The following is a 25,897-nucleotide window of genomic DNA, read 5'->3' as shown; positions in this document are numbered from 1 at the left end:
CCCAGCTCCCAAAATGCACCAAGGCCACACAAAGGCTTTGAATCATAGAGAAATAGGGCTGGAAGGGATCTTCAGAGGTCACCTCATCCAACCCCTTGCCTGAGGCAGGATCAGCCAACACTCTGCTTCTGAGGAAGGCTTTAAAAAGGCCCTGACACCTAGCAGGAGAAGGGGAAAACTTCCCTCCTGGCCCCATGTGGCAACCAGTGAAGTCCAGAAGCATGGGAAATATCCTCAGTAGAACACAAGCGTAGATTATCCCTGACCAATGCCTGTCCAACCTTGCCTTGAAAACCGCCACTGATTGAGAGTCCACAACTTCCCTAGGCAGTTGACTCCATTGCTTCACTATTCTAACAGTGAAGTTTTTCCTGCTATCCAATCTAAACATTCTTTGCAGCAACTTCAAGCCACTGGGCTGTGCCCTCCTCTGCAATAGAGAAAGTGTTTTCCCTCTTCTTTATAGCAGTCCTTCAGCTATGAAGACTGCTATCCTATCCCCTCTTAAGCACCTTTTCTGCAATATGAACATGCCTATGTAGAATGACCTCACCTCTCCGAGCCCTTGCTGCCTTGTGGAAAATGCTGTCTGACTGAAGAGCCTAGATGGGGAAGAGAATGGGAGTATGGTGCACCTGGAATACAGATCTCAGAAGCCACCATGATGGCATTTCAGAATCCAAAGATTCTTGGATCAAAATTTTCTGTGGAAAATTCAAATGAAAAATAGATCAAGAATTTCTTGGGGGTAAAACCACTTCATTTCTGACCCATTCTAGTCCTAGATCTCTCAGCAAAAATATCATTCCCCAGTGAGAGTTTAGGAGGCAGCTAGCCAGTTTAGGACACTCCTGCCACTAGCAGTGCATGGTTTCCTTTTCCAAGGGCTCCTTGCAGTGGGTGAGTATCTCGCTGGTGTGTAGAACCAGCACAAGACAGATACTAGTCAGGTGAATTCCATCCCAGTGTAGAACATCCCATCTTGGTCAGTGCACTGGTTCCCATGCAGCCCCAACTGGGAGCACTTGATGGCACTGCAACAGGAGGATACTGTTTGCATGGGAGATAATGTTCCTCTCTTTCCTCCTCATTCAGGTCAAAGAAAAGCTGATGCAGCTGACAGAGAAGAGGAGGGAGATGGTGGAAATCTGGGACAGATGCTGGGACTGTCTTCGTGTGTGTGAGTGTGGGGTGGAGTGGAAGGCAGGCAGAGGAGGCTGCTGGGATTTCACCCAGTGGTCCAGGCTCCCAAGTGATGAGCAACAGAGATCTCCAGCACACTGAGCTCTCCTACAAACGTCCAGTGGTTTGTTAGGAAGCTCTAGGAAATCCATCCCATGGCTGGTAATGGTAGAGAATTCCTCTGTCTGATCATCAGTGCTTACAACCCAGAGCTGGATCATCACAGATGTTTCTTGGGCTGGATTGTCCCTTTTTTTCTCTTTTTGGCTTTGGCTGTTGTGAACTCTCTCCCTCAAATCTTCTTTGCTTAATGCAAGAGCTGGCCAGAGTCTGAGTCTCTGATGCCCCACACACAGCAGACTCACCCCCACCCCACCTGCATCCCCACCATGGGTTCAATAAACAGGAAAGAGAGCAAGGGGGTGGGGGAGGCAGAGCTTTGTATTGGCTCCACCCACCCACCAGCTGATAGATCTGGGATGGGGACAGATCCTGTAGCCCTGAGTGTATGTTATAGGCAGGTGTCTCCCCAGCACAACAGGATGAGACCCAGTCAATTTGTGTTTTCTCAGTATTGCTAACCAGGAGCTGACTTTGGCACCAAAGCACAGGATTGGCAGCTTCAGCGGGTGTTGTGGGTGAGGGCTTTGCCCAGGCCCAGGAAAAGAGACGGGTCAGGCACCTATTGCCTTTTGGGCCTTGGGCTGTAGAAATTTGTCCCTGAAGGAATATTTCCAAATCCCTTGACTGCGGGCTCCTCTACTAGCAGTGCGTTGCCCAAAGGCCGATTTGCTGCTTGACTTAGAGCCTCCCTATACATGGAGGGGAACATTCACTGGGCCAAGAGGGAGCAATCCCTGAGGGTGGGGGAGCACTCTCAGCTCCTGAGTGATGAGACCCACCCCCCTCTCCAGACTGAGGAGCAACCCAGAAGCAACCCCTCCCTGTCAGTGCCAGTCCTGGCATGAGGGCAAGTCCTGCCCTCTGCCTATCCCATGTGTAAGGGCTCGCATGTGTAAGGGGTCCCTTTGCTCTGTCTGTGGCAGGTCTAGAAGCACGCCAGTTTCGCAGGGACGCGTCTGCAGCTGAGGACTGGCTGATCTCACAGGAGCACTACCTGGCCAGTGATGACTATGGCCAGACTGTGGAGAGTGTGGAGAAGCTTCTGAGAAGGCATGAGGCCTTTGAGAGGTCCACACGTATCTGGGAGGAACGCATTGCTGCGCTGAAGAGGCCGACAACGGTAGGTATATCTTGTGATGTCACACCGTGCCCAGGAGGGTTGTCCTGGTTAGGACAGGGAACCAGGGAACAGAGGGTATGAGACCCTGCATCTGGAGCTCACACATAGTGTGCTTCTCCCATGCCAGCACCATGCCAGGCAAAGGCCTGTGGCACTTCTCCAGCTGACCGAGAGCACTGCTAAGAGCAGAAGCTCAGTGTGGCAAGCTGGACTCACATCTGCTACTGCTGCTAAGAGCTGGGGCATTCCTTGCTCCCTTCACTCCTCCAAATGACAGGGTCTCCTCATTCCCTTGAATGTTTATTGCAAGGGGGTCTCCCCAGAACTCGGCTTAAGCTTTTTCCTTTTGTACATCCCATTTGCAGTCCCTCCCAATACTGCTTTCTTGGTATTCAGACCCCTCCTACTGGCCACTTCCATCCAATTCCTTTTTCTCCACACTTGAGAAGTGTGGAGAAAAAGGAACTGGATGGAAGTACAACCTGCCTCTTGCCAAGCTGCAGCATTTGAAAAGTCCAATCCTTTCCCAGGTGGAGTTGCTTGTCAAGCAGAAGATCCAAGAGAAGTGTTCGCCCTGCAAAGTGACCTGGACCATGGACCCCACCTTTGATTTTGATTTTGAAGCTATGCAAGATGTGGGGTAAGTAGTGGATTTGTTTGATTTGCTGTCCTATAATTCCTTTCTGGCATTCTGCAGCCGAAGTGGAGATTTGCAGGGCAGGTGGATCTCTGGAGCCATGACAGACCTAGGAGAGAAGGCAAATGAAGCAATTCAGCAGGGGGCACAGTGCACTTCCACCTTCATCTTCCACTGCCCCAGCAGTAATACCTGGTCAGGTGCACCTGCTTTTCTTACTGAAGGGCATTTGCAGAGAATGTCAGTTTGTAAATTTAATCCAAAATTCCCTTTAGAAGATTGCCACTGTCCAAGCTCAACAGCAAGCAGCATCCCCAGGTCCAAGGCTGCATGGATGACCAGCAAATCCAGCTTCCTGACCCTCAAGCTTCAGAATGCAGATGCAGATAAGGCTGGTATAGGGAAAACAGGATGGAGTTCAGGCCCTGTCAGGAAAGGCACAACTGCCCCAGGGGCAGGGGAAGTCCAATGAACAGCTGAGCAGATAGCTGATCAAGCCCTGTACAAATGTGTTTTTGCTTTCAGCCTTTCTCCAAAGCATTCAGTGCTGATCACTGAGAGAGACACGAAATGAGAAGAGTCACTGGCCTGTTCTTCTGTGGCTAATCTTTCTATTGCCCTAAGCCACAAATATACAGCATTTAAAAAGCCTTTTGAGCCAAAAGAATTATTTTCAGTAAAGAGAAAATTCACTGAAACATCAAGTTCAAAGGGGGCTGATTCAGTGAATAGTTCCATCCAAAAAAGGGGGAAAAGTAAATATTTTTTATTTCACCATTTTCAAAATATAGTGTTTTAGTGGGGAAATACCATGGGGTTTCACTTCACCATTTTCTAAATAAGAATTTTCAAAGTTTTATTTCAAAATGGTCTTTTTCTTTTAAAAAATATATGAATTAAAATTTTGTTTTTTCAAAAGGGGAGTCAAATTACCCTCCCCAAATGAAACAGAGTATTTTTATTTGTGTCAGACAAAAATGTCTGGGATTGACCTCATACCAAATTATGAGGGGTTTGGGGGGTTTTTGTTTTGGGCGTGGGGGGTTGCTTCTTCTTTGTTTTTTCTGGAAAGCCCCAACAATTCCATTTCAACCAACCTCAAACTGAATTTGTGTTTCCAGTCCTATTTTTCATCTACCATCCCAGAAGATCCATTCCCCACCAGTTATACTCTCTCACCCAGCAAAACAACCACAGATCTAGGCCTGCCCCACTGCGGTCAATTAGGAAATTTGCCACTTGCTTCAGTGGGACAGGACATGTTCTCGAGATCAGAGCAAAAGACACCTTTCCTAGTAAAACCATATGACAGCACCACCTTTATTGTCCATGTTGGCTGATGACCTACAGCCAGAGTGTCTGAGCTCTGCTGGTATTTCAGGAGCTGCAGCAGGGTTCCCTAGTGCTGTGCATGTCCAGCTTCTGGAGGAGGCAAGTTAGTAGGATCAGGTACCCAGCTCTCCTAGGCCCCTCTGCAAGTGCCAGCCCTTATTTTACTCTATTCCACCTCCTACCTTTTGTGTATGGAAAGGCCCATGTGGGCTTTGTGGAGTCTCTAACACTTCTTCCTCCTTAGTCTTGATAGTCAGCTTGGAGAGGGTCTGAGTGAGAGGATGTCTTCCAGAAGAAGCTCCCACGGTCCTGATTGGGCTTGCAGTTGTCACTCTGATGCTTAAAAGGGCTTTTCAGTCTTTCCTGAAGCCAGTCAGACTATGATCTCCTTGCTGGGGAGTGGCATTTCCTCCCAGCCAGATTCTGAGAGGAAAATGCTTCATCCTGCTCCATGCTGGGCTCTGTGATCTGCCTTGTTCTGGGAGAGTGCGCTGTCATGGGGCCCTTGGATCAAAATTTAGCCCTTGTTGGAGCTGGGCCCTGCACTGGCATCTGAAATGCCTGGGAACTGGAAGAGGGACATGAATGCAGGGCAGTGTGCTGGTAGTGTTATCAACAGGAAATTTTACACCCCCTCCACCTTTTACATCTAGAGAGGCAAAAGCACTTATCCTGCTGGCCACAGAACCAGGCACAAGGTGGACATATATAACATACTGTTGTCTTGGAGATAACCCAGATCTCCCCCAGTCTGAGGCCCAGTCTGCAGAGTATATGCATGGCTGCTAAACCCTCCTGCACCACTGCAAAGCATGGCTTCCCAGGGTCCATGGTCAGTGGGTCAGCTGTGCAGGTGATTACAGTCCCTTTGTAGACAAGGCCCCAGTTCAGGAGGACCATGGGGTTACCATATTTTCAGTTCCAGAAAAGAGGGTACCTGTTGTGTGGGTGGGGAGTGGGGGAATATGACTGTGGGGGGACAGTGATATGGCAGTGCCCTGCCCCTGCCCATTCTGTTGCCCCTGGCTCCCAAACTACAGCCCCACCAGTCTTGCTGCTGTCCCTTGCTCTCAGCCCACGGACCCCAGCCCTGCCAATTCCCCTCACTCCCAAACTGCAGTACCCTACCCCCCTGAGCCATGCTGGCTCCCCTCACTCCCAACCAGCAGCCCCCTGCTTCTCCCCAGCCCTGCCAGTACCCCTCACTCCTGATCTGAAGCCCCTTGCTCCCCCTAGCACCGCCAGTGCCCCTGACCGCTGACCCACAGCCCCCACTCCTCCCCCAGCCGTGCCAGAGGGGCCCCAGATGCCCCCATCCCAACCAGGCTGGAGCAATGTGGCTCAGAGCAAGTCTGGCCCGAGTGGGCTAGAGGGAAGAGGAGGGGAGGCTTGTGGCACCCCCTGCCCTGGGCAGGGCTGCTCCCCTGGCCAGAAGACCTGGCCACCCCCCGCATCTCCTTGCCACTCTGCTCCTGCAAGCACAGGCCCTGGCTGCGAGCCCAGCCATAGCCCTCAAAAGCGCCCCCTACCCCACTTCTCCTGCTGGAGGGAGCAGGCAACCCCTCTGGCCTCCTCTGCCCTGCCTCAGCCTCCCAACCCAGACTTACCTGCCTGTAGCTCTCTGCCTACAATAGCTCCTGCCCCTGCTCCCACCAGTGAAGGAAAGCAAAAACCTGGACATTTGCTCAGATTTGAAAAAGCCGCCCAGACAGCAATAGGAGGACTCAAATAGAGGATATATCTGGGAAAACCCAGACATGTGGTAACCCTACCTGGGCTGCCTCAGATACAGCTAACATGTGGAACTGCTGTAAAGACAGTCCCTGTAGCATGGTGTTGAGCACTGGCCATGTGTCTCTTCTTTGTCATGACAATGAGTCAGACCCAAAGACCCTTGGTACCTCTTGACAGAGGAAGACTCAAGACGCTTGGATAAAAGACCAGCATCTGCAGCATGGTATGGTGACTAGTCCATAGGGAAGCCCAGTGTCCTTACTGATGCGGTTCCCCCTGGGCATTAGAGGGGACGTTAGTAGCACAGTTGTGGAATATGCTCCATGGCAAGGGGTTGTTTTGTCCCTTTCCAAAGGGAACCCAAAGGATTGGAGGCTGCCACTGGCTTTCAACAAAGTTGAGTGCCCAGCTCCCTCTGACAACTCTGCCATTGTCTTTTAGGTGTTGTGCACAATGGTGCTGCTGCCCACTGGTGCTTATTAATACGGTGTGGAGGTGTCAGCCCTGGTTGAAACCCAACATGGGTAATTGCATGTTGCTGGCTCACTTCCCAGAGCACTTTTTAATGTCAGAAGAGATCCTCCATTAGTTTTTTTAAAACTCTTTAAAGCAGGGTGGGCAAAATACAGCCTGCAGGTTGGATCTGAACCACCAACAGATTTTGTTCGGCCTCTGGCAGGTCCCTTGGTCCCACCTGGCCCAGGCACAAGGGGCAACCATGGTATGGGTGGTCAGTCCCATGGGCCCTGGGTGTGCAGTCTGGCTAGGGTGGTACAATGGCCAGACTCCATTTCCCAACAGCCCTGGCAGTGGCGTCTTGTTCCAGCTGCTGCAGCCACTGGACCCGGCCTCAATACCCCAGGCACCCCAGCCCATTTGCCCCACACCCACCACTGAGGGCAGGACCACAGGCATGGCATGTGGCTAGACAGATGGGATAGGGCCACAGCGAGGCAGGGAGCAGCATCTGGGAGTGAGATGGGCTGGCATCTGGGAGCAAGATGGGCAGTCGAGGAAACCCTGGCATCTTGGGGCAGTGACAGCATGGAACTAGGGCCCAGAGCAAAGCCCCAATCCGCTGCCCACATGCCCCTGTGATGGGCACAGGTTTGGTGGGCAGGGATGTGTGAACTCCAACTAGCTTCAGACATCAAGGACAACAAAAAGTCCTTTTTCAGATATGTGGGGAGCCGGAGGAAAAGCAAGGGCAATGTTGGACCCCTGCTAAACCAGATGGGGGAACTGACAACTGATGCCCAGGAAAAAGCCAAACTATTAAATAGGTACTTTGCGTCAGTCTTTCATCAGTCACATGGAATGCCCATGCCTGCTATGGGACAGGGAAATCTGGGTGAGGGGAATCCCCTACCCTCCATCAATGCTGACCTCGTGAAGGAACACCTTGAGAAGCTGGATACCTTCAAGTCAGCTGGCCCTGACAACCTGCACCCCAGGGTACTCAAGGAGCTGGTGAGCGTCATAGCCTAGCCCCTGGCACGGATCTTTGAAAACTCCTGGCGCTCTGGTGTAGTGCCAGAAGACTGGAAGAAGGCCAATGTGGTGCCGATCTTCAAGAAAGGGAGGAGAGTGGATCTGGCTAACTACAGGCCCATTAGCCTGACTTCTATCCTGGGGAAGATCTTAGAAAAGTTTATTAAGGAGGCCATCCTTGATGGACTGGCCCAGGCTAACATTCTAAGGGACAGCCAGCACGGGTTTGTTGCGGGTAGGTCTTGTTTGACCAATCTCATTTCCTTCTATGACCAGGTGACCTATCACCTGGACAAGGGAGAAGAGATTGATGTCATATATCTTGACTTCAAAAAAGCTTTTGATCTGGTGTCCCATGATCACCTCTTGGCCAAACTGCCCAGTTGTGGCCTTGGCTCCACCACGATCCGCTGGCTGGGAAATTGGCTCCGTGGTCGGACCCAGAGGGTTGTGATTGATGGCAGTCACTCATCATGGTGCCCTGTGACCAGCGGGGTCCCTCAAGGCTCTGTCCTGGGACCCATACTGTTCAACATCTTCATTAACGATGTGGACATTGGAGTCAGGAGTGGACTGGCCAAGTTCACCGATGACACCAAACTTTGGGGCAAAGCATCCACGCCGGAAGATAGGCGGGTGATCCAGGCTGACCTGGACAAGCTCAGCAAATGGGCAGACGAGAACCTCATGGTGTTTAACACCGAAAAATGCAAGGTTCTCCACCTTGGGAGGAAAAACCTGCAGCACCCTTATAGGCTCGGCAGTGCTACGTTGGTTAGCACTACTGAAGAAAGAGACTTGGGGGTCATCACTGACCACAAGATGAACATGAGCCTGCAATGCGATGCTGTGGCTAGTAAAGGGACCAAAATGCTGGCGTGCATCCATAGAGACTTCTCGAGCAAATCCCGGGACATCATTCTCCCCTTGTACTCAGCCTTGGTGAGGCCGCAGCTGGAGTACTGCGTCCAGTTTTGGGCTCCACAATTCAAAAAGGATGTGGAGAAGCTTGAGAAAGTCCAGAGGAGAGCCACGCGCATGATCAGAGGTCAGGAAAACAGATCTAACGATGACAGGCTGAGAGCCATGGGACTCTTTAGCCTGGAAAAGCGCAGGCTCAGGGGTGATCTGATGGCCACCTATAAGTTTATCAGGGGTGACCACCAGGATCTGGGGGAACGTCTGTTCACCAGAGCACCCCAAGGGATGACGAGGTCGAACGGTCACAAACTCCTGCAAGACCATTTCAGGCTGGACATAAGGAAGAATTTCTTTACTGTCCGAGCCCCCAAGGTCTGGAACAGTCTGCCAGCGGAGGTGGTTCAAGCACCTACATTGAACACCTTCAAGAGTAAATTGGATGCTTATCTTGCTGGGATCCTATGACCCCAGCTGACTTCCTGCCCTTTGGGCAGGGGGCTGGACTTGATGATCTCCCGAGGTCCCTTCCAGCCCTAATGTCTATGAAATCTGTGTGTGGAGAAAGGATCACAGCTTTGCCCCAGCCCTGCACTGTCAAGGTCTTTCTGGAGACTGTCCAGGACCCAGGGGGGCAGGACGCATGGCCAGGCAAAGGTGATAGGGCAGAGACAGCACAGGACTGGGGCCAGGGTAGACCTGTGATCTGCTCCCCACATGCCCCTGCCCACAGAACCTGCACCCGTCACAAGGCTGATCATGGCTCTGCCTCAGCCCTATGCTGTTACTGCCCTGCGACCCTGCCCCACAATCCCAGTCTCACCTGCCCATCGTGCTTCTGAATACTGTACCCAACTGCCTGCCTGCAGCCCCACCCCACATAGGAAGTTTTTGGTAAAGTGTTGTGTGGGGGGGGGGGGGGGAAGGGGTCTTGACCCAGCCCATGACAGCTCAGTAAAAACTTCCCTATGTGGCCCTCAAGCCCAAATATTTGCCCACCCCTGCTTAAAAGTATTCTTTAAAGTATCCTTGAGTCTTACAATGGACTGCTGAAAACAGTGGTTCTCAACCTTTTTGGACTCCTGTCACCAGACTTGCGACACTCCTCCACAATTGAAATGAATGGCACCCAATTTCAAAAAATAAATTTACATATTACAGTGCTTGCTTTCTTGCAGAGAGGTCAGGCAGTAGGGGTGGGAGATCAGGCAGGGACAGGGATGGATCCAAAGTGGGTGCAGTGGCATGCTGCAGGAGCAGCAGCTGGGGACTTCAAATCAGGTAAAAATGCTCCCCCTCCCTTCCCCTCTGTGCTCAGTGGCATGTGCTTGCCCCTCACCTCCCATTCCTCCCTTCCTTTACCCACTACTGCAGCTGTCTCTAGCTCCCCTGCGGGCAGGGGGAGCTCTAGAGTTGCTCCTACATTGCTCCATCTGGGCTGCTTGTGAAGCTAACTTCTGTCTGGAGTGGACAGCTGTGGTGGCAGATGGGTTCTTCCTCCCTGCCCGTCCCCCCTGGGTGTTCCTCATCAGTCCAGAAGCAGGCTCAGGAAGTAGGGACACACCAGCTAGAGTAGGACAGCTCTGGAGCTCCCACTAACCCCAGAGCAGCTGGGGACAGTGGAAGTGGGAGAAGTGGGGCATTGGGAGGGGAGGAGAACTGCTGCTGAGCATGGAGGGGAAGGAAGGGGTGCTGAGAGTAGTGAGAGGATGGGGAATCTTACCTGCTTCAGGAACTTTTAAAAATCCATGGCTGCTGCTCCCACAGCATGGTCTGCCTGCCCTAATGCAGGGGGAGCTGGGAGCTGGGAGCAGGCGTATGTCCATGTCTGCAGCGCTGGTCACTGTTCCTGCACCCTGTTGTACAAAATCTTGGATCTGCCCATAGGCAAGGATAAGCCTGAGCCTGCATTTACCACCTCACACTTTGTGGTACCCTTCAAAGGATCTCATAGTGCACCAGAGTGGCACAGCACCCTGGCTGAGAATCGAAAAGAGCTGTTGCATTTCATTCCAGAGGTAGCTGAATCTCTGTGAAGGCAGGTAGTAGAGCACTAAATAAATGTTTGTACACTGAATAATTTGTAAGGTGGTTCGTAGAACAGAGACTATGCGACGTCAGCATTGTGCGGATACAGAGCTTAGCTTTGTTGAGTTTGTGTTGGGACTGGGACTGTGATGGAAGTGATCAGTCAGCTACACCTGTGAATTTACATTACAGCAGTCAGGATATGGAAAAAGATATTGCCATCTTGTCTAATGTGAGAAATATATGGTTTTAAAAGCAACAGATTCAAAATAGTTTGGTCTAGTTGTTTTGGATCAATCACTGACATGGCAACTGACCTTACATTACATCAAAGCCAAAAATGTACTTTTTAAAAGGATTTTTTTTTTCTGTAGGTTTCAACAAGCTGAAGAGAACAGGATTTTACAAGATGCCTCTCCCACTAATAGCAACGAACCATCACTGGTCAGTTTCCTATTTTAGTTTTCCTTCCTGGAACCATGGCAGCCAAATTCTCCCCAAGTTTTTAAATGCTCTTTTGCAAATCACTCCCTCTGCACAAACATGTTAACAATGTACCAGTGTTTGCCTCTTGACAAAAGTCTCCTGTTTCTCAGCAATTTCTCATTTGCTTTGTATCTACTCATCTCTCTGTTAATTCCTCCTCCCCAGTCGGTAGGGGGATTTTTTTTTGTAACCTGCACAATTATCCATTGAATTGTTTCTTTAATTAGGTTAATAAATGTTTACGTTATGGAAAATGTACTATTCACCACACCCATGTAGCCACATGCAAATATACAAACATGCTGTTTTTCTCCACCAAAAGAAAGCCATGTTTTCTTCCAGCAGGAACATCAAAGGAGAAAAGACATAGAGTGCATATTTGTCTTATGGGGCCCATTGCTGATATGTACCTCAGATACATTGGTTTGAGCTACCAGACAAGGCTGTGGCTCACTCAGCTAGGAGAGGCCTTCTTTGTCTACTGTAGCCTAACTGGAGTAGAGATTGCGTGAATTGCCCACTTTGGATATTTCTGCTACTGAGATGACAAGCTCCATCCACTGCCCACATTCACCAAAAATGAGGCACTGAGGGGGAACTCCTGGAAGAGATCTCAAAACCTGAGGCCCTGGCCCTGGCCCTGGCCCTGGCCCTGGCCTGCTGAGTGTTGGCTTGAGGTGCCTAGGGGCCATACTCTCCACCTCATTTCAGACTCATTGTGGAAATAGGTGGGCTAGGCTTATTTCCTCCACAACATGACTGAATTCTCTGCTGCCACAGTGTAGACATAGGCTTAGACTCATGAGGTGGAAGGCCAGAGGAAACCCTGAGATCCCCAGATAATGCAGGCCACTTTGTCACCCAGTGTCATCAATGTGTCTGTCTTCCTGAAGACATTCATTCTTGATTTGAAGGCATTGAGAGTCAGAGACCCTGGTACTTCCTGGGTGTGTATACCAAGGGTTCAACAACCGCACTGGTCAGTGGTTGTGCTGTGTTTCTTCTTTGATGTTGTTTGGTTTTGATTCCCAACCACTGGCTCTCATTCTGCTTACCTCTGCTGGTACCTGGTATTTGTCTCCCTGGGAGAATATATACATCTGTGAGATGATTTGAAGGCATTTTCATAGAATCAAAGAAGTAGGGTCGGAAGGGACCTTATAGATCTTCAAGTCCAGGGCAGCAGAAAAAAAACTGGGCTCAAATGATCCCAGCTAGGTAGGCATCAAGCCTCCTCTTAAAGACCCCCAGGTTAGGAGCCAGCACCACTTCCCTTGGAAGTTGGTTCCAGATCCTAGCCACCCTAACTGTGAAGTAGTTCTTATGGTTGTCTTATCCAAACCTACTCTCCAATAACTTGTGGCCATTATTCCTTGTTATGCCAGGGGGCACTAGGGGAAACAAGGTCTCTCCCAAACCCTTCTGGTCCCCCCTAGTGAGTTTATAGATGGTCACCAGGTCCCCACTCAGCCTTCTCTTGTGAAGGCTGAACAGGTTCAGGTCCCACAGTCTCTCATTGTAGGGTCTGCCGTGTAGTACCCAGATCATGCAGGTGGCCCTCCTCTGGACCCTCTCAATGTTGTCCACATCCCTCCTGAAGTGGGGCACACAGAACTGGACACAGTACTCCAGCTGTGGCCTGACCAGTGTTGCATAGAGGGGGAGGATCACCTTCTTGGCCCTACTTGAGATGCACTTGTGGATGCACGACAAGGTCTGATTAGCCCTGCCAACCATGACCTCGCATTGTCGGCCCATGTTCATCTTAAAGTCAGTAATGACTCCAAGATCCCTTTCTGCCTCTGTGCTCTCAAGAAGGGAGTTTCCCATCTTATCACTGTGCTACTGGTTATTACTGCCCAAGTGCAGCACCCTGCACTTGTCAGTATTGAAGCGCATCCTGTTTTTGCTAGCCCACCCCTGTAACCTATCCAAGTCTTGCTGCAGTCTTTCCCTCCCTACTAATGTGCTCACCTCACCCCAAATTTTGGTATCATCAGCAAATTTAAACAGGTTGCTTTTCACCCTGTCGTCCAAATCGCTGATAAAGAGATTGAACAGCGCAGGCCCAAGGACCGAGCCCTGGGGGACTTGCTGCCCACTTCTCCCCAGGTTGAATATGACCCATCCACCACCACCCTCTGAGTGCAACCCTTCACCCAATCTGCAATCCATCTGACTGTGTAGGCATCAATGCCATAGTCACCCAATTTTTTAATGAGGATGGGGTAGGAGACGGTGTCAAAGTCCTTGCTGAAGTCCAGAAAGACTACATCCACGGCAACACCTGCATCCAGTGCTTTTGTGACCTGATCATAAAAGGCAATCAGGTTGGTCTGACATGACCTCCCCCTAATGAAACCGTGCTGATTGTCCTTGAGCATCATCTCTGAGGCTGACCCATCGCAGATGTGCTCCATGATGATCTTCTCAAAGAGTTTCCCTAGGACTGAGGTAAGACTGATGGGCCTATAGTTTCCCGGGTCCTCCCTCCTCCCTTTTTTAAAGATGGGGACAATGTTGGCTATCTTCCAATCATCCGGCACCTGGCCCGAGCACCATGAGCGCTCATAAAGCCATGCCAACGGCCCTGCAATAACCCCTGCTAGTTCCCTCAACGCCCTGGGGTGGAGAGTGTCTGGACCCGCTGATTTGAATACGTCCAGCCCCTCCAGAAGCTCTCTAACCCAGTCCTCCCCAACCTGAGGTCTGGAGGCATTCCCCTCGAGTCCATCTTGCCTCACGGAGGGGAAGTCCTGGTCCCTGCCCAAGAAAATAGAAGTGAAGAATTAGTTAAAGAGGTCTGCTTTCTCCTCTGGCGCAACCACCAGATTGCTCAGAGGATCTTGTAGGGGCCCCACATTTCCCGGTGCTTTCTTCATCCTCCCTATATATCTGAAAAAGGGCTTTTTGTTATCTTTGATTGTGGACACAAGTCCTAGCTCTATGTCTGCCTTAGCTTTCCTGACAGCCCCCCTACAGGCCAGAGCAGAGGAGGTATACTCCTCTTTGGAGATAGCACCCCCTTTCCACTGGGTGTACGCCGCCTTTTTGGCAAGCAGGCATTCCTGGATGCCCTTGGTGAGCCAGGGGGACTTCCAGGCACTCCTGCCCCCCTTGCTTTTTGTTGGGATGGCCACCCCTTGGGCCCTGAGTATCGTCTCCTTAAGGAACGCCCACTCATCTTGGGCACTGAGCGCCCCTGCTCTCGGGAACCCCAGTGCCTCTCCCACTAATCTCCTCAACTCATTGAAGTTGGACCTCTTGAAGTCTAGGGCTACCGCCTTGCTGCTGGCCCTTGACACCCTGAGCTGGATGGTAAACTCCAGCAAGCGATGATCGCTATCACCCAGGTGGTCAAGGACCTGGAGGCCCCTTACCAGGTCGTCCCCTGTGGCCAGGACCAGGTCCAACAGGGCATTTCTTCTGGTGGGACTGTGCACCTCCTGAATGAAGTGGAGGTCCTGTATCTCGGCCAGGAACCTCCTGGAATGGTCCGACCTGGCTGACTGCTCCTCCCAGCAGATGTCCGGGTAATTGAAGTCACCCATGACAACTACATCCCTTGCCTTAAGTGCCTCTGCAAGCTGGCCCGAAAATTCCTGGTGCAGCTCCTCCCTTTGGTTGTGGGGTCTGTAGTAGACCCCCACCGTTAAATCCCTCTCCCCATGGCCTCCTTGTATCTTGACCCAGAGCACTTCAGCTCACCCCTCCTCTGACCCCATTTTGCTGGCAGAGGATGTGTATTGCTCCTTGACATAGAGTGCCACACCCCCACCTTTCCTTCCTTCTCTATCCCGCCTGTAGCTCCTAATGCTAACTGCCCAGTCATGGGATGAATCCCACCAAGCTTCTGTTAACCCTATTATGTCTGGTCTGAACTGGCTATTATTTTGCACTCTTCAATCCCTTGCCCTGCATACTGCCAGCCCCACAGGAAGCCAAGCATGTTTGAGGTGTGGCACTCTCTTAGAAGCACATTTTCTGCCCCACTGTCTGCCAATGAAAAGCTGGGGGATAGCAGAAGAAAGAACTGCAGTGGGTGAGTATGGCTCATAAGGCAGGGCCAGGGTGTAGGATTGTTTAAGCAGAAACAGGGATTGGACCAGGGCTCCAAGTCAAATAGCCTTGTACTGTGACGCAGATACCAACTACATGGTTACACCTCTGCCAGTCTGACCCTGACTCAGCCATAACTCCTGCTGAAATCCATAACAGCCTCTATGCAACAGTTAATCCTTCATTGAGTCTCATCATGACAGATACAGAGAGATTGCTCTTAGAGCTAAAAGCAGTGGGAGCTTAGGCCCCAGGGCTTGTGCCTTGATCATGCTGTAATGTGTAAACAAGCTAAAGTCCAAATCCACTTGGGAGCTGAGCCAGTTTCTATGAAAACAAATGTGAAACTGCCTTTCATCTCACAGGTGGAGAACTGAGGTCTTGGAGCTGGCAGGGGGCCAGGCTCCTAAAGCCAAAAACATTTCTGAGTCAGATCAGTAGGTGGTGACGGTAGCTGGAAATAGGATGACTCAGGTAACTATAGATTTAGCTCTAGCACTCTTATCTCAGTTCTGGGCAAAGTAATGGAATGGTCAATAATTCCCGCATCCCGGGGGAATTTCGTGTAAGTTGAATTCGTGTAAGTCAGGACAATTTTCCCTGTAGGAAATAACAGAATAGTGAGGGGTTGTGTACCCCAGACATACTGTAGTCATAGCTTTTTTCCCCTTTTCGTGGTGGAATGCCTTTAGGATGTGCATCTAGCATCTCACCTATGCCTCTTGAGATGCCGCTACCACAATGGCAGCACAGCTCTGCTTGAGTCCGCCTGCAAATCTTGTGAGGCATTCGCGTATATACGGGAATCTTGTAAGCATTCATGTATATACATGAATGATGTGCACCTTGAGGGGCATTTTCCAGTCCAGACCCTAATAAAAAATCAAGTAAATACGAGACGTCCATTAAGTCAGAATTGCATAAATCGGGTGTCTGCTGTAATAGAGAATTAAAGGAAGGTGAAATAATTAATGTATATCAACTTGGGTATAGGGAAAAAAAGATCATGGCAAACTTACTTGAGATTTTTTTCTTTTTGGTATTGAAAGCTGAAACCAGATCAGTTTGGTTCAGAAAAAAACACCTTTTTTAATAGATATTTAGGTTGTAGCTGTATTGGTCTGGAGGAAAAGGTAATCAGGACTCATAGTAGAGATGATATCTTTTATTAGACCAACAAATTTTTTGCAAAAAAAAATCTTTAATTGCAAGCTTTTGGGCACAAACACCCTTTCATTTCTACACAGGAGAACTTTTACAATCTTTTCTCCAATGCCTGATGAAGGGTTTGTGCCTGAAAGCTTGCAATTAAAGACATTTTTTTTGCAAAAATCTTGTTGGTCTAATTAAAGACATTATCTCTACTATGAGTCCTGATTGCCCTTTTTAACAGGGAGGGCAACTACCCACTGGAGCATCTTACCAAGAGACTGTGGTAGGTTCTGTAGTACTACTAATCATTGAATCAAGAGTGAATGGGTCTCTGGCAAGCCTAGATCAAGCAGGAATTAAGGCAGAGCAGTCTTTTGGTCTGCATGATGCAGGTCAAATGGGATAACCACCTCACTCCCTTCTGACCTTGCAGTTTCTGAATTACATTCTCCCTTAACTCTTCGATGGTGTAGCAGCATCCTGCCCTGTCATGATGTGAGCCTCTCTTCAGTTATAGAGAGGTTCCAAACACCAACCAGCAGTCAGGAGAAGGGGCTGAGCTACACAGCCCTTTTCAGGTGCAAAAGATAACCTACAACCAATCTGGTCTCTCTAGATATTAAGACCAATACAGGATCAGAGCATTTTACACATCCTCCCCTGACTCCTGGAGAAGAAGTGTGTGTGTGTGTGTGTTTGTGTGTAGTTATAGTCAAAGGCTCACTAGCACTTTTATTCTGAAGGCCAGGACTTTCTGATGTCTCCAGATTTCGGTTACTGATATGGTCAATCTCCCACTGCTGAAAGATAGTGGAGGGAGGAACCTGTGTGCTGCCGCTGCCACTTTTTTGGACTGAGCCCAGCTCGCTGTCCGATCACTCCCCACAGCTATTGGCTGGACTTGCACAGGAACAAAGCTGGGGTTTCCCATGCACCTAGATCAGCTGAGGACAGCAATGGTGGCTGACAGGTCCCAAACTTTGTGCGCTTGCTTTCTGCCCTATTCCCTGGTGTCCTTTTGCTGGCCCATGGGCTGTAGCTACACCTTGCCCCCAACTCCCCCATGGTCTGAGTGGCACCCTCCTTTGTAAACCATGGATCCAACCCATGTATCTGCTTATGGCTGGGTGGGGAACAGGAAGTCTGATTCCATTCCTGATAGTGAAAGATGGTCGTGGTTCTGTTGGATTGTACAGGCAGAGTCATGGGACCTGGAGAGATGGAAGCAAGGGATGGGTGACAGGAGCAAACAGATAGATGGGCAGGTGGGCTTCGAAAGAAACCCAGTCCCTTTCCCCTCACCCAAGCCTAATGGGTTCATGTCAAGTGATAGTAAGGCTGCAGGAGAAGTGCAGAGAGGCAGTACAGGGTTTGAGTGTGAAATGTGATGACGTGGGAACAATTAGGTTAGATGTAAAGGATGTGTTCTGTGGGGAACTGTTTGCCACCCAGGATTCCCTGATTATATTTGTCCCTTCATGCTGGTGAATCATAACAGAGAAAGGATTTTGCCCTGCAGATACAATAAAGGAAAGTCCCATCTCCAGTCCTTGGAAGAGAGCAGAGCATTCAGCCAAGGCCACATCCTCTCTCACACACCCTTATGGGCTGCATTCCTACTATGAGTTGTGTATAATACTAACATTGCATGGAGCCACAGGTGACACATTTTCCTGTAAGTGTCCCTTACTAGGTTTTCTTCCTAGCCACAGCCCATGTAACCACAGATCCAGTGCTTTCTAGAAAAGGTCCCTAGAACATGTGGGACATTGCAGGTCATCCTGACTGAGAAGAGGTCTCCTTTGCACTGGCATACACTCCCAGTATGGACAGATGATTGCCCAGCCTGCCAGTTCCTTCCCCCTTCTGTGGGAGAAGCCAGGTTGCAGGCATGGTTTCACGGATAGAGGCCTGGGCTGGGGTTTGCTAGAACTACGTTCTGGTCCTGGCTCTGCTTTTGCCACAGTTTGTGACCTTGGGCAAGTCAATCACTCCTGGTTCTCAGCTGACCCTCTGTAAAACTGTGGTAACATTTCCCTGCATTGCATCTATGCCTTTGAGGAGTTCCATGTTGCTATTACTACAGATAACCAAGGAGCTATCCTAAGACGACCAGGTGTGAAGCCTTTGCTTTCTGAGATAATCATGCCAGTACCCCGTTAGGGGCAGACCCATGGTTGGTTAGGAGGAATAGTCCAGAGCTCTACTCAAGACAAAGGTTACTGACAGTCAGTGTCAACTAAGGCTTTTTCCCCAGGATCCTGGAAACCTCTGACCCCAAAGTGTGACCTGCAGAAGGAAAGAAGATGGAGTGCTGCCCCTGTCTGGAGGGACCTCCCCCAAGCTAGGAATGGCTTTGCTGACCTGTCAGGGTAGCCAACATTGTCTCCACAGTGCTGTGCAGACTCTGGGTTATGCTGCACCACAGCAGTGGGTTCCGTGGCAGCCTCCCACCTTTTTTACTCTATCTTGACCAACTGCGTGGCCAAAGTGGCCAACTATGGAGGGGCATTAGCCAAAACTCAGGGAAACACTTGGCAATGGAAGACACTGAAGCAAAGCAGAAGTTCAACAGATGGTTCTTGAAATAGGCCTATATGTCTTGACACCTATTGCTCAGAGGCAGGCATATGGGCCCAGGTGGTGTCTTTATACACAGGTCCCTGGCAAGAACCCTTTAAACACACTATTTCCTCTGAACATGTTTCAGCCATTCTTTCTGGAAAAATAATAGTGCCTCTGTGGTTCAGGGGGTGGTCTCAGGAGGCATTTAATCCTTTTTTCTCTCAGGAGCGTGGGGGCATCTGCCTCATGGCAGCATGTCTGTGAGATGTGGATGGCTCGCTGGCTGCCCAACCGCAACCTTCACACTGGAAGAAGTTGTCTCCCTGCCCCACTTCCCACCTGCACTGTTTATAGTGCTGGACCATGCTGTCCTCCTGGATGGCCTCCATGGCTTTGCAGGCTTCCTTCTAGCTCAGCTCCTCCCTACTGGTTTGTTCTTTCCATGTCTACAACTTCTTCTCCAACAGCAAGGCTGGAATCTATATAGTCTTCTTTTTCCATCTACTGTCTCTTCCTGGGCCATCTTCCCCCTAGCTCTACCTTTACCAGATGCTCTTCTATTGCTCTCCTGCCCACGGGCCTCCCACCATTCCTGCCTAGGAGATTCTCCCCACCCTCCTCATTTCTCCAGCAAAGCCTCTTGCAGATGGAATTTCTATGTCTGAGGGATCAAAGCATCCTCACACTCAGCTTTTTCTTGCTCTTTTGTAGGTAGCCTGCCAAGCTTTTCCTCTCTTCCCTCCCTCCACCTGTACCATTGGCAGTTCGTGCTCTGCTGCACACCTGCTAGATTCTTCATGCCTTGCTAACCCTTCCTATTACCAGGTCTGGCACGTCCTGAATGCTGATATCTTCAAAGGGCAGAGAAGCCTGAGCTTATCATCCCCAGTGCTTGGCTATGCTTCTACCTCCCTGTCTGCATCAGGATCCAGATTCCAGCTGCTTCTTGGTATTTAAACCTCCTTGTCCAGGCCTTGCATTGCCTTCAGTGCCTCTCCTGCCCAGCCCTGGCCAGCTATCTGTTATCTGTTGCTAGTGTCTCTTGCACCTACTACAGTGCATTGGCATTTGTTCACATAAGCTGCCTACTATGTTGTTCTCCCCCAGCATGGACAAGAGCACTGTACCTGCTCCAGCAAGCATCCTAGGATGAAGCTTTCTAAGGTGCTTCTGTTTTGCATGACCCTTCTAATCTCACTAGGAAGGAAGGTGAGGATGCCCCCGTGTGATGGGACATGTCCCCCATCGTCCAAGGAAGCGGTGCTCTAAAACACAGTCTACCCACCTGGACACCTTCATACAAACCTGGACATGCTCTCAAACTCTTAACCTCCAGGTTGCTGGAATGTGGCCTCCCCTTTGGGTCTTTCTTGGCTCACCCTCAGGTTTCACGTGTGCAAGCAGGAGGAAGTGGCCAGGGAGCAGCCATGCATGAGAGTGCTGAGGTCACAAATACAGACATACCAAAAGATTATCACACTGAGAAAGCCGTAATGGGACTGAAGGCCACCACCTTGCCTGTTAAGACTCAAGAGAACCGACGCCTGGGGTGGGCATCATGACCCTTGGCCCTGTGTGGCACTTGGTGGCCCTTGCTCCTTCTTGTCAAGTCCTTGCCTTTATGTTAGGCATGCTAGGGACCATAGGCAGGGCTCAACCTGGAGCCAGTACCTCCTGTTCTTTGAAGAGGGAAGCCAAGAGTGTTCTTTGCAGTGAGCAGAAGCAATAGCATAGGAAGCACTGAAAAGATCCCTGCTGTGGTGCCTCACACCCTGAGCCTTACAGAATGCAGAAATTTACCTTCATGCTCCCCCTGAAGGTGAGCACCCAGGTTGGCTAGAGAGGCCCCTGGGAAATTGGTCTGAGGCAGTGGAACTGACTCATGTCCAGAGTTTCAGTGAAGCCTAGTCCAAGAGTAGAGGAAAGTGGAAGGGCAGGGCAGGGCTGTGTGCTGGGCCTCCCTGCCAGGACCAGGGACAGAGGGATCCTGGCCCAGATCTCAACCCTGCTCTGTTCATCTAGACAGGCCGTGGGTTCTGGGTGAGCAGAGGGTTGCCACCCATCCTGGGGTAAACAAGGGCTTGGAGCCTGCTGGAATGGGGCATCCTGCGACACTGCCAGTGCAGTAGGGAAGGAACCCCCTGAGCAGGTCAGCCTATAAGGGACATGCCAATAAGCATCATTATTCCCTTGTGTTAATAATACCTTGTTGATGTGAACATAGAAAAATGTCTTGCCCAGCAACAGACTCAGGCTGTCTGCACACTCAGTCTGTATATCACTCACTCTCCACTCATATTTTGAAAGTTTCCTTCACACGTTTTCACACACAAGGACTTCTCTTTGCAGAGGAAGTGGAAGTTCTTGAAAATCAGGCAACAATCTGAAAAAAAAGTTCTGGGTCTATAACCTGACCTCTCCCTCATTATAAGCACACAGGGTGCATCTATGTGAGATGCTTTATTGCACATCAGACTAATCTAATGCACAGTAAAGTATCAGTATCTACACATGCAAAGCAATTACTGTACAGTAGATTAGTCTAATGTGCCATTTTCTAGTACCTGTGGATACAGGTACTAGAAATTGGCACATTAAACTAATGCACTGAAGTACATGTGTAGATTCTGGTTCCTGGTCAGCCTAGGACCAGGGGCCACAGGGACCAGGGGCCACAGGGAGCAGGGAAAGCTATCCTGACTCAGTGGGACACTGCCTCCTAGCCACATGGAGATTGGGAGTTATCCTGACCATCATGTGGCTGGGAGAGATGTCTGGCTGCTGGGACAGCTGCCTCCTAGCCACATGGAGATTGGGACCAGCCCCCATGTCTCCTGCCACCCAGGGCTGGCACTCGGGAGCCTGGAGCTTCCACTGGCTGCTTCAAGATGGGGAAGAGCAGGGCTGAGCAGCTGTAAACTGAGCTGCTCCTATCAGGAACAAATTTGTTCCTGATGGGTATACTTTCAGATGCGTGCAGGGGCCCAGTTTAAGATGCTTGAATTTTCTGCCCAGAAAATTCAGATGTATTTTATTGCATATGTAGACATGCCCACAGACATTTAAATGCCACTGGTACTCAGGTGATAGGAGTGGAAAGGACATCCTTAAAAAAAACACATGTCCTCTATCCCTCCAAAGCACACCACCCTCTGTCCTGGACAGCTCCAAAGCAGGGGAGATCATCAGGGCCTTTGAATGCCAGAGCTAAGGACCCCCACCACAAACCCACTGCAACATCCTACTAGCAGCCCCTTCATGCTTCATCCAACTCCATGGCTTGTCCCAGGTCACGCACAATAGAAGGGCTGTTTATGGAAGAAAGGCACTCCCTGATCATGTCCTGGCAGCAAGCAGGCTGATGATACAGCAGCTGGGGCACCAGTATCATGTGCTCCAGGCCAAAGGGACCATGGTTAAAACAGGCCAAGGCCATTGCCATCACCACACGTACTGGTGGCAGAGCGCCCAGGCCCAAGAGACCATGCCATGCTGAGAGGAGGATAACTGACTGAAAATGAGCCAACATCTTTTTTGAGTCAGGATAGATCTTCCCAGGAGTTCTGGAGCTCCTCCTTTCCCTCACCTTCCTCTCCCTTGCTCACCCATCCCGCTTTCCTTTGGTACACAGTAAGATGATACCAACATCTTGATGCCTGCTAGTGCTCACTCCCAACCTGGGTACTTCTGCCATCTTGATCGGTGGCAGCAAACTCCCTTCTCTCCAATAACATGCTGGCAAGTCCCTGCCACACCCCTGGTAAGATACCGCAGTGTTTGCTGAAGGGTTGGCAATATGGTGATATTTCCACTCTGCCCGTCCAGCCCTTGTTATTGGGCAGTAGTAGTGACTTGGAGAGGCAAATCCACACCAAGGAAAGTCTCCTAGGGCATTTCATCTGACCCCAGCAGTCTTTCCTGCCTAGGCAGGGGGTCGGACTCAATGATCTGTTGAGGTCCCTTCCGATCCTAGCATGTATGAATCTCAGTGCCCTATCCCTTTCAGGCACACAGGCACACATAAGGTGCTCCAAGGACTACAGTATATAAAACTGTCCACTGAGATGATTTAGGTCAGCCTGGAAAGATGCAAATCCCAGAGTCTGCATTTCACTGCAGAAGGACAGTATTAAAGCCTTATGGATCTCAGGGCCCTGTAGCTTGTGCCACAAGTCTGTCCTGCAGTAAGGTATGTTTGTTCTCAGAAACTAATCTCCAGCCTTCAGTTAAAAGCTGCCAGAGATGGAGAAGCCAGCCCAGCCTTTGGCGAGGTGCTCCAATTATCCTCATAGTCAGTTTTAGGCTGAATTGTTCTGGCTTTCCAGTCCAGAAATGAGATCTTGAATCTAAAGAGCCCTCTGTTGTCAGTAGGTGCTGGCAGACTGACCATATCAGCACTTAACCTTCTCTTTGGTCAGATATACAGATCAGGTTCCTGGGGCATCTCACTAGCAGGAGTTGCTTTTCCAGCCCTTGCATCATCCACATGGCTCTTCTTCAAGCCCTCACCAATTATCAGCATCTTTCTTGAATAATGGACACCTGCACTGGTCCCTGTATTTATTCCTGTTTCAATCTTGCTAGTGCCATATACAGAATTCTTAGCACATCCCTACTCAGCAGTTTTCCTTTATGCGTCCAAGCCCAGGGTTTTGGAACTGAGAGCTCCTATCCAGGTGATGCTTTACGCTGACCACTAGTCCTTTTCACCATCCCCGTTTCCCAGGAGAGGGGCTCTGGCCTGTGAGCTGGGCCTGCATTCTGACCAGTACCCCTGCTCCGAGTGCTCTACTTCCTCCCCCCCACCCCCTTTTCCTCCTCTCTAGCTCTGAGTGCTGGGGCATGTGTTTGGGGCTTTTTAAATTTTTCACATGTGACAACAGTTCCAGGGTCGTGAGGAATTCTCTTGTTCTTCAGGTGCAAACATACAATAAACCAAAAGCAGCCCCACACAAAGTCCTGAGGCAAGGATGCTCAAACCCAGCCCAGTCTGAGTTGTCAGTAACTCCCAATGGCGCGGACCATGCTTGGACAGGTTAAATACGGTAAACCCTCAATCAAATCAAAGAAGGCAGAGGTACCCACCAGCTACTTTGCCTCAGTCTTCACAAAAAAAAAAAAATTAAGCTGCAGCCAGACACCTAATAAGAATTATTTGGATAAGGAAGAGGACAAACTAAGGGATGAAATAACAAAGGGGACAGAGAGCTTTTGATGGGTGTGAATGAATTCAAATCAGCAGGGCCTGATGAACTTCATCCCAGGATACTAAAGGAGGTGGCAGAGGTGATCTCAGACCCCTTGGGTATAATATTTATGAAGTGGGAGATGAGTGAGGTACCAGAGGACTGGAAAGGGGCCAATATAGTGCCCCTCTAAAAAGGGGGAACTACAGACTGGTTAATCTCACCTCAATACCTGAGAAGTTACTGGAGCATATTCTAAAGAATCATAGAGAAAGAGGGCCAGAAGGGACCTCAAGACATCATCTAGTCCAAACTCCTGCCTGAGGCAAAATCATTCCTGTCCAAACCATCCTATACAGTTCCATCATCTAACCTCTTAGGAAAAGTACATAGTCAACCCAACCCGATTTTTAAATGACACTTAATGTGCAGTAGCCTATTTTACTGCACATTAGTGTGATTGCACATTTTTTTACACAATACTTTAATGCACAGTAAAATAGGCTACTGTACAGTAAAGTGCATGGTTAGATGTTCACATATTGAGTCTGTGATCTACCAGATTGTTTTCCATAGTGCTGCCAGCCAGACAGGTGTCACTCATTTCTTATTTGGATTTATGACTATTTTTCCTGAGGTGTAGCACCTTGCATTTGTCAGCACTGAACCTTATCCCGATAGCTGCAGCCTAGCTTTCCAATCTGTCGAGATCTTTCTGAATTGCATTCCCACCCTCCGTGTTCACACTCCTTCCTAGTTTTGTCATCTGCAGACTTGCTCAAGAAGCTCATAATTCCAGTATCCAAATCATTAGTAAACAGGTTGAACAGCACTGGGCCCAGAACAGACCTCTGTGGGACTCCACTCAAAATCTCTTGCCATTGGACATTCAGAGGGGGACTACAACTCGCCTGCTGGAGAGCTGAGGCCTGCCTTCCCTGCCCCAAGATTGAGTTCTGGAAAGGGGCAAAATCAGTTCCCCAAGAGACCAAGGCCCAGGTCCTCAGAAATGTCTGAGCCTATGAGTTGGGCACCTGCCTGCTAGCTCTCCTTGAGCATGTCTTATTCCTACTCCAGGCCTGTTTCCCCATATGCAAAATAAGGGTAATGATATAACTCTTCTTCTTGAAGTATTTTGAGATCCATGAATGGAAAAAAGCCAGAGAAGTTAGGCAGAACTGCCACTATTAATAGCAAACTGGCCAGTGACTCAGGACGTGTAATTGATGTCCTTTCTAGTATCTGTGCCCTAATGTAGTCTGGTGCAAGTGGTCTCTGGGTGTGAATATTTGTGTGGCCTTGTCCCCAGTTGTGCGTACGTTTTCTGAACAGCTTTTCAGAAAAGCTCCCTTTGATGGCATGTCCCAGATACCCAAATACTTCCCACCTGTGACACCCAAATGGTGTAAATCCTGTGGGTCTGGGGACATATTTGCTTTTAGTTCTGAGTCTTTTTGGTGTGCCCGGCAGTAGAGAGTCTGTCTGATAACGCCCCCTCCCCCCGGAGCAGCAGGACCCTCCATTATCCCAGAGTGATAAGAGAGGCAATCAGAGTTAGTAGCCCAGAATCTAGATTGCTCTCATATTCCACAAAGTGGGCTTTCCAAGTTTTACCTGGTATTTTTTTCGCCCTTGTTACCCTCTGTTCTGGGTGAGCAACTCCAGCATATAGAAGACGTACTTTTCACACTTGCTGCTCTCATTCAAAATAGAAGTTAAAAGGAGAAGTGGGTGAAACCTCATCTGTCTGTTCCAGTGGAAGTTCTGGCATTGCAAACATGCTTTCATTCTTCATACAAACCCAATATGTTGAAAACAAGTATGTTGACATTTCCCAACAAAACAGGTTTTTTCAAGTCAGTCAATACATTTCTTTCCAGCTTC

General features: G+C 49.7%; 1 protein-coding gene across 1 annotated transcript in view; it reads left to right on the top strand.

Moving 5' to 3' along the window:
• The window catches only part of LOC149871052 (spectrin beta chain, non-erythrocytic 1-like), a 45,182-nt gene that overhangs the window by 6,994 nt on the left and 12,291 nt on the right, over nucleotides 1-25,897 (top strand). Inside the window, exons 6-9 of the mRNA XM_090034546.1 lie at nucleotides 1,096-1,180; nucleotides 2,229-2,425; nucleotides 2,956-3,065; nucleotides 10,940-11,009. Coding sequence (XP_089890672.1) covers nucleotides 1,096-1,180; nucleotides 2,229-2,425; nucleotides 2,956-3,065; nucleotides 10,940-11,009 — 462 coding nt within the window. The remainder of the gene's footprint in view (nucleotides 1-1,095; nucleotides 1,181-2,228; nucleotides 2,426-2,955; nucleotides 3,066-10,939; nucleotides 11,010-25,897) is intronic.

This window comes from Crocodylus siamensis, chromosome 2 (genome assembly GCF_052110815.1).
Source record: "Crocodylus siamensis isolate JL-2025a chromosome 2, ASM5211081v1, whole genome shotgun sequence".
Lineage (NCBI taxonomy): Eukaryota > Metazoa > Chordata > Crocodylia > Crocodylidae > Crocodylus > Crocodylus siamensis.
The sequence above is the reverse complement of the archived record's forward strand: the minus strand, read 5'-3'. Positions and strand labels throughout refer to the sequence as shown.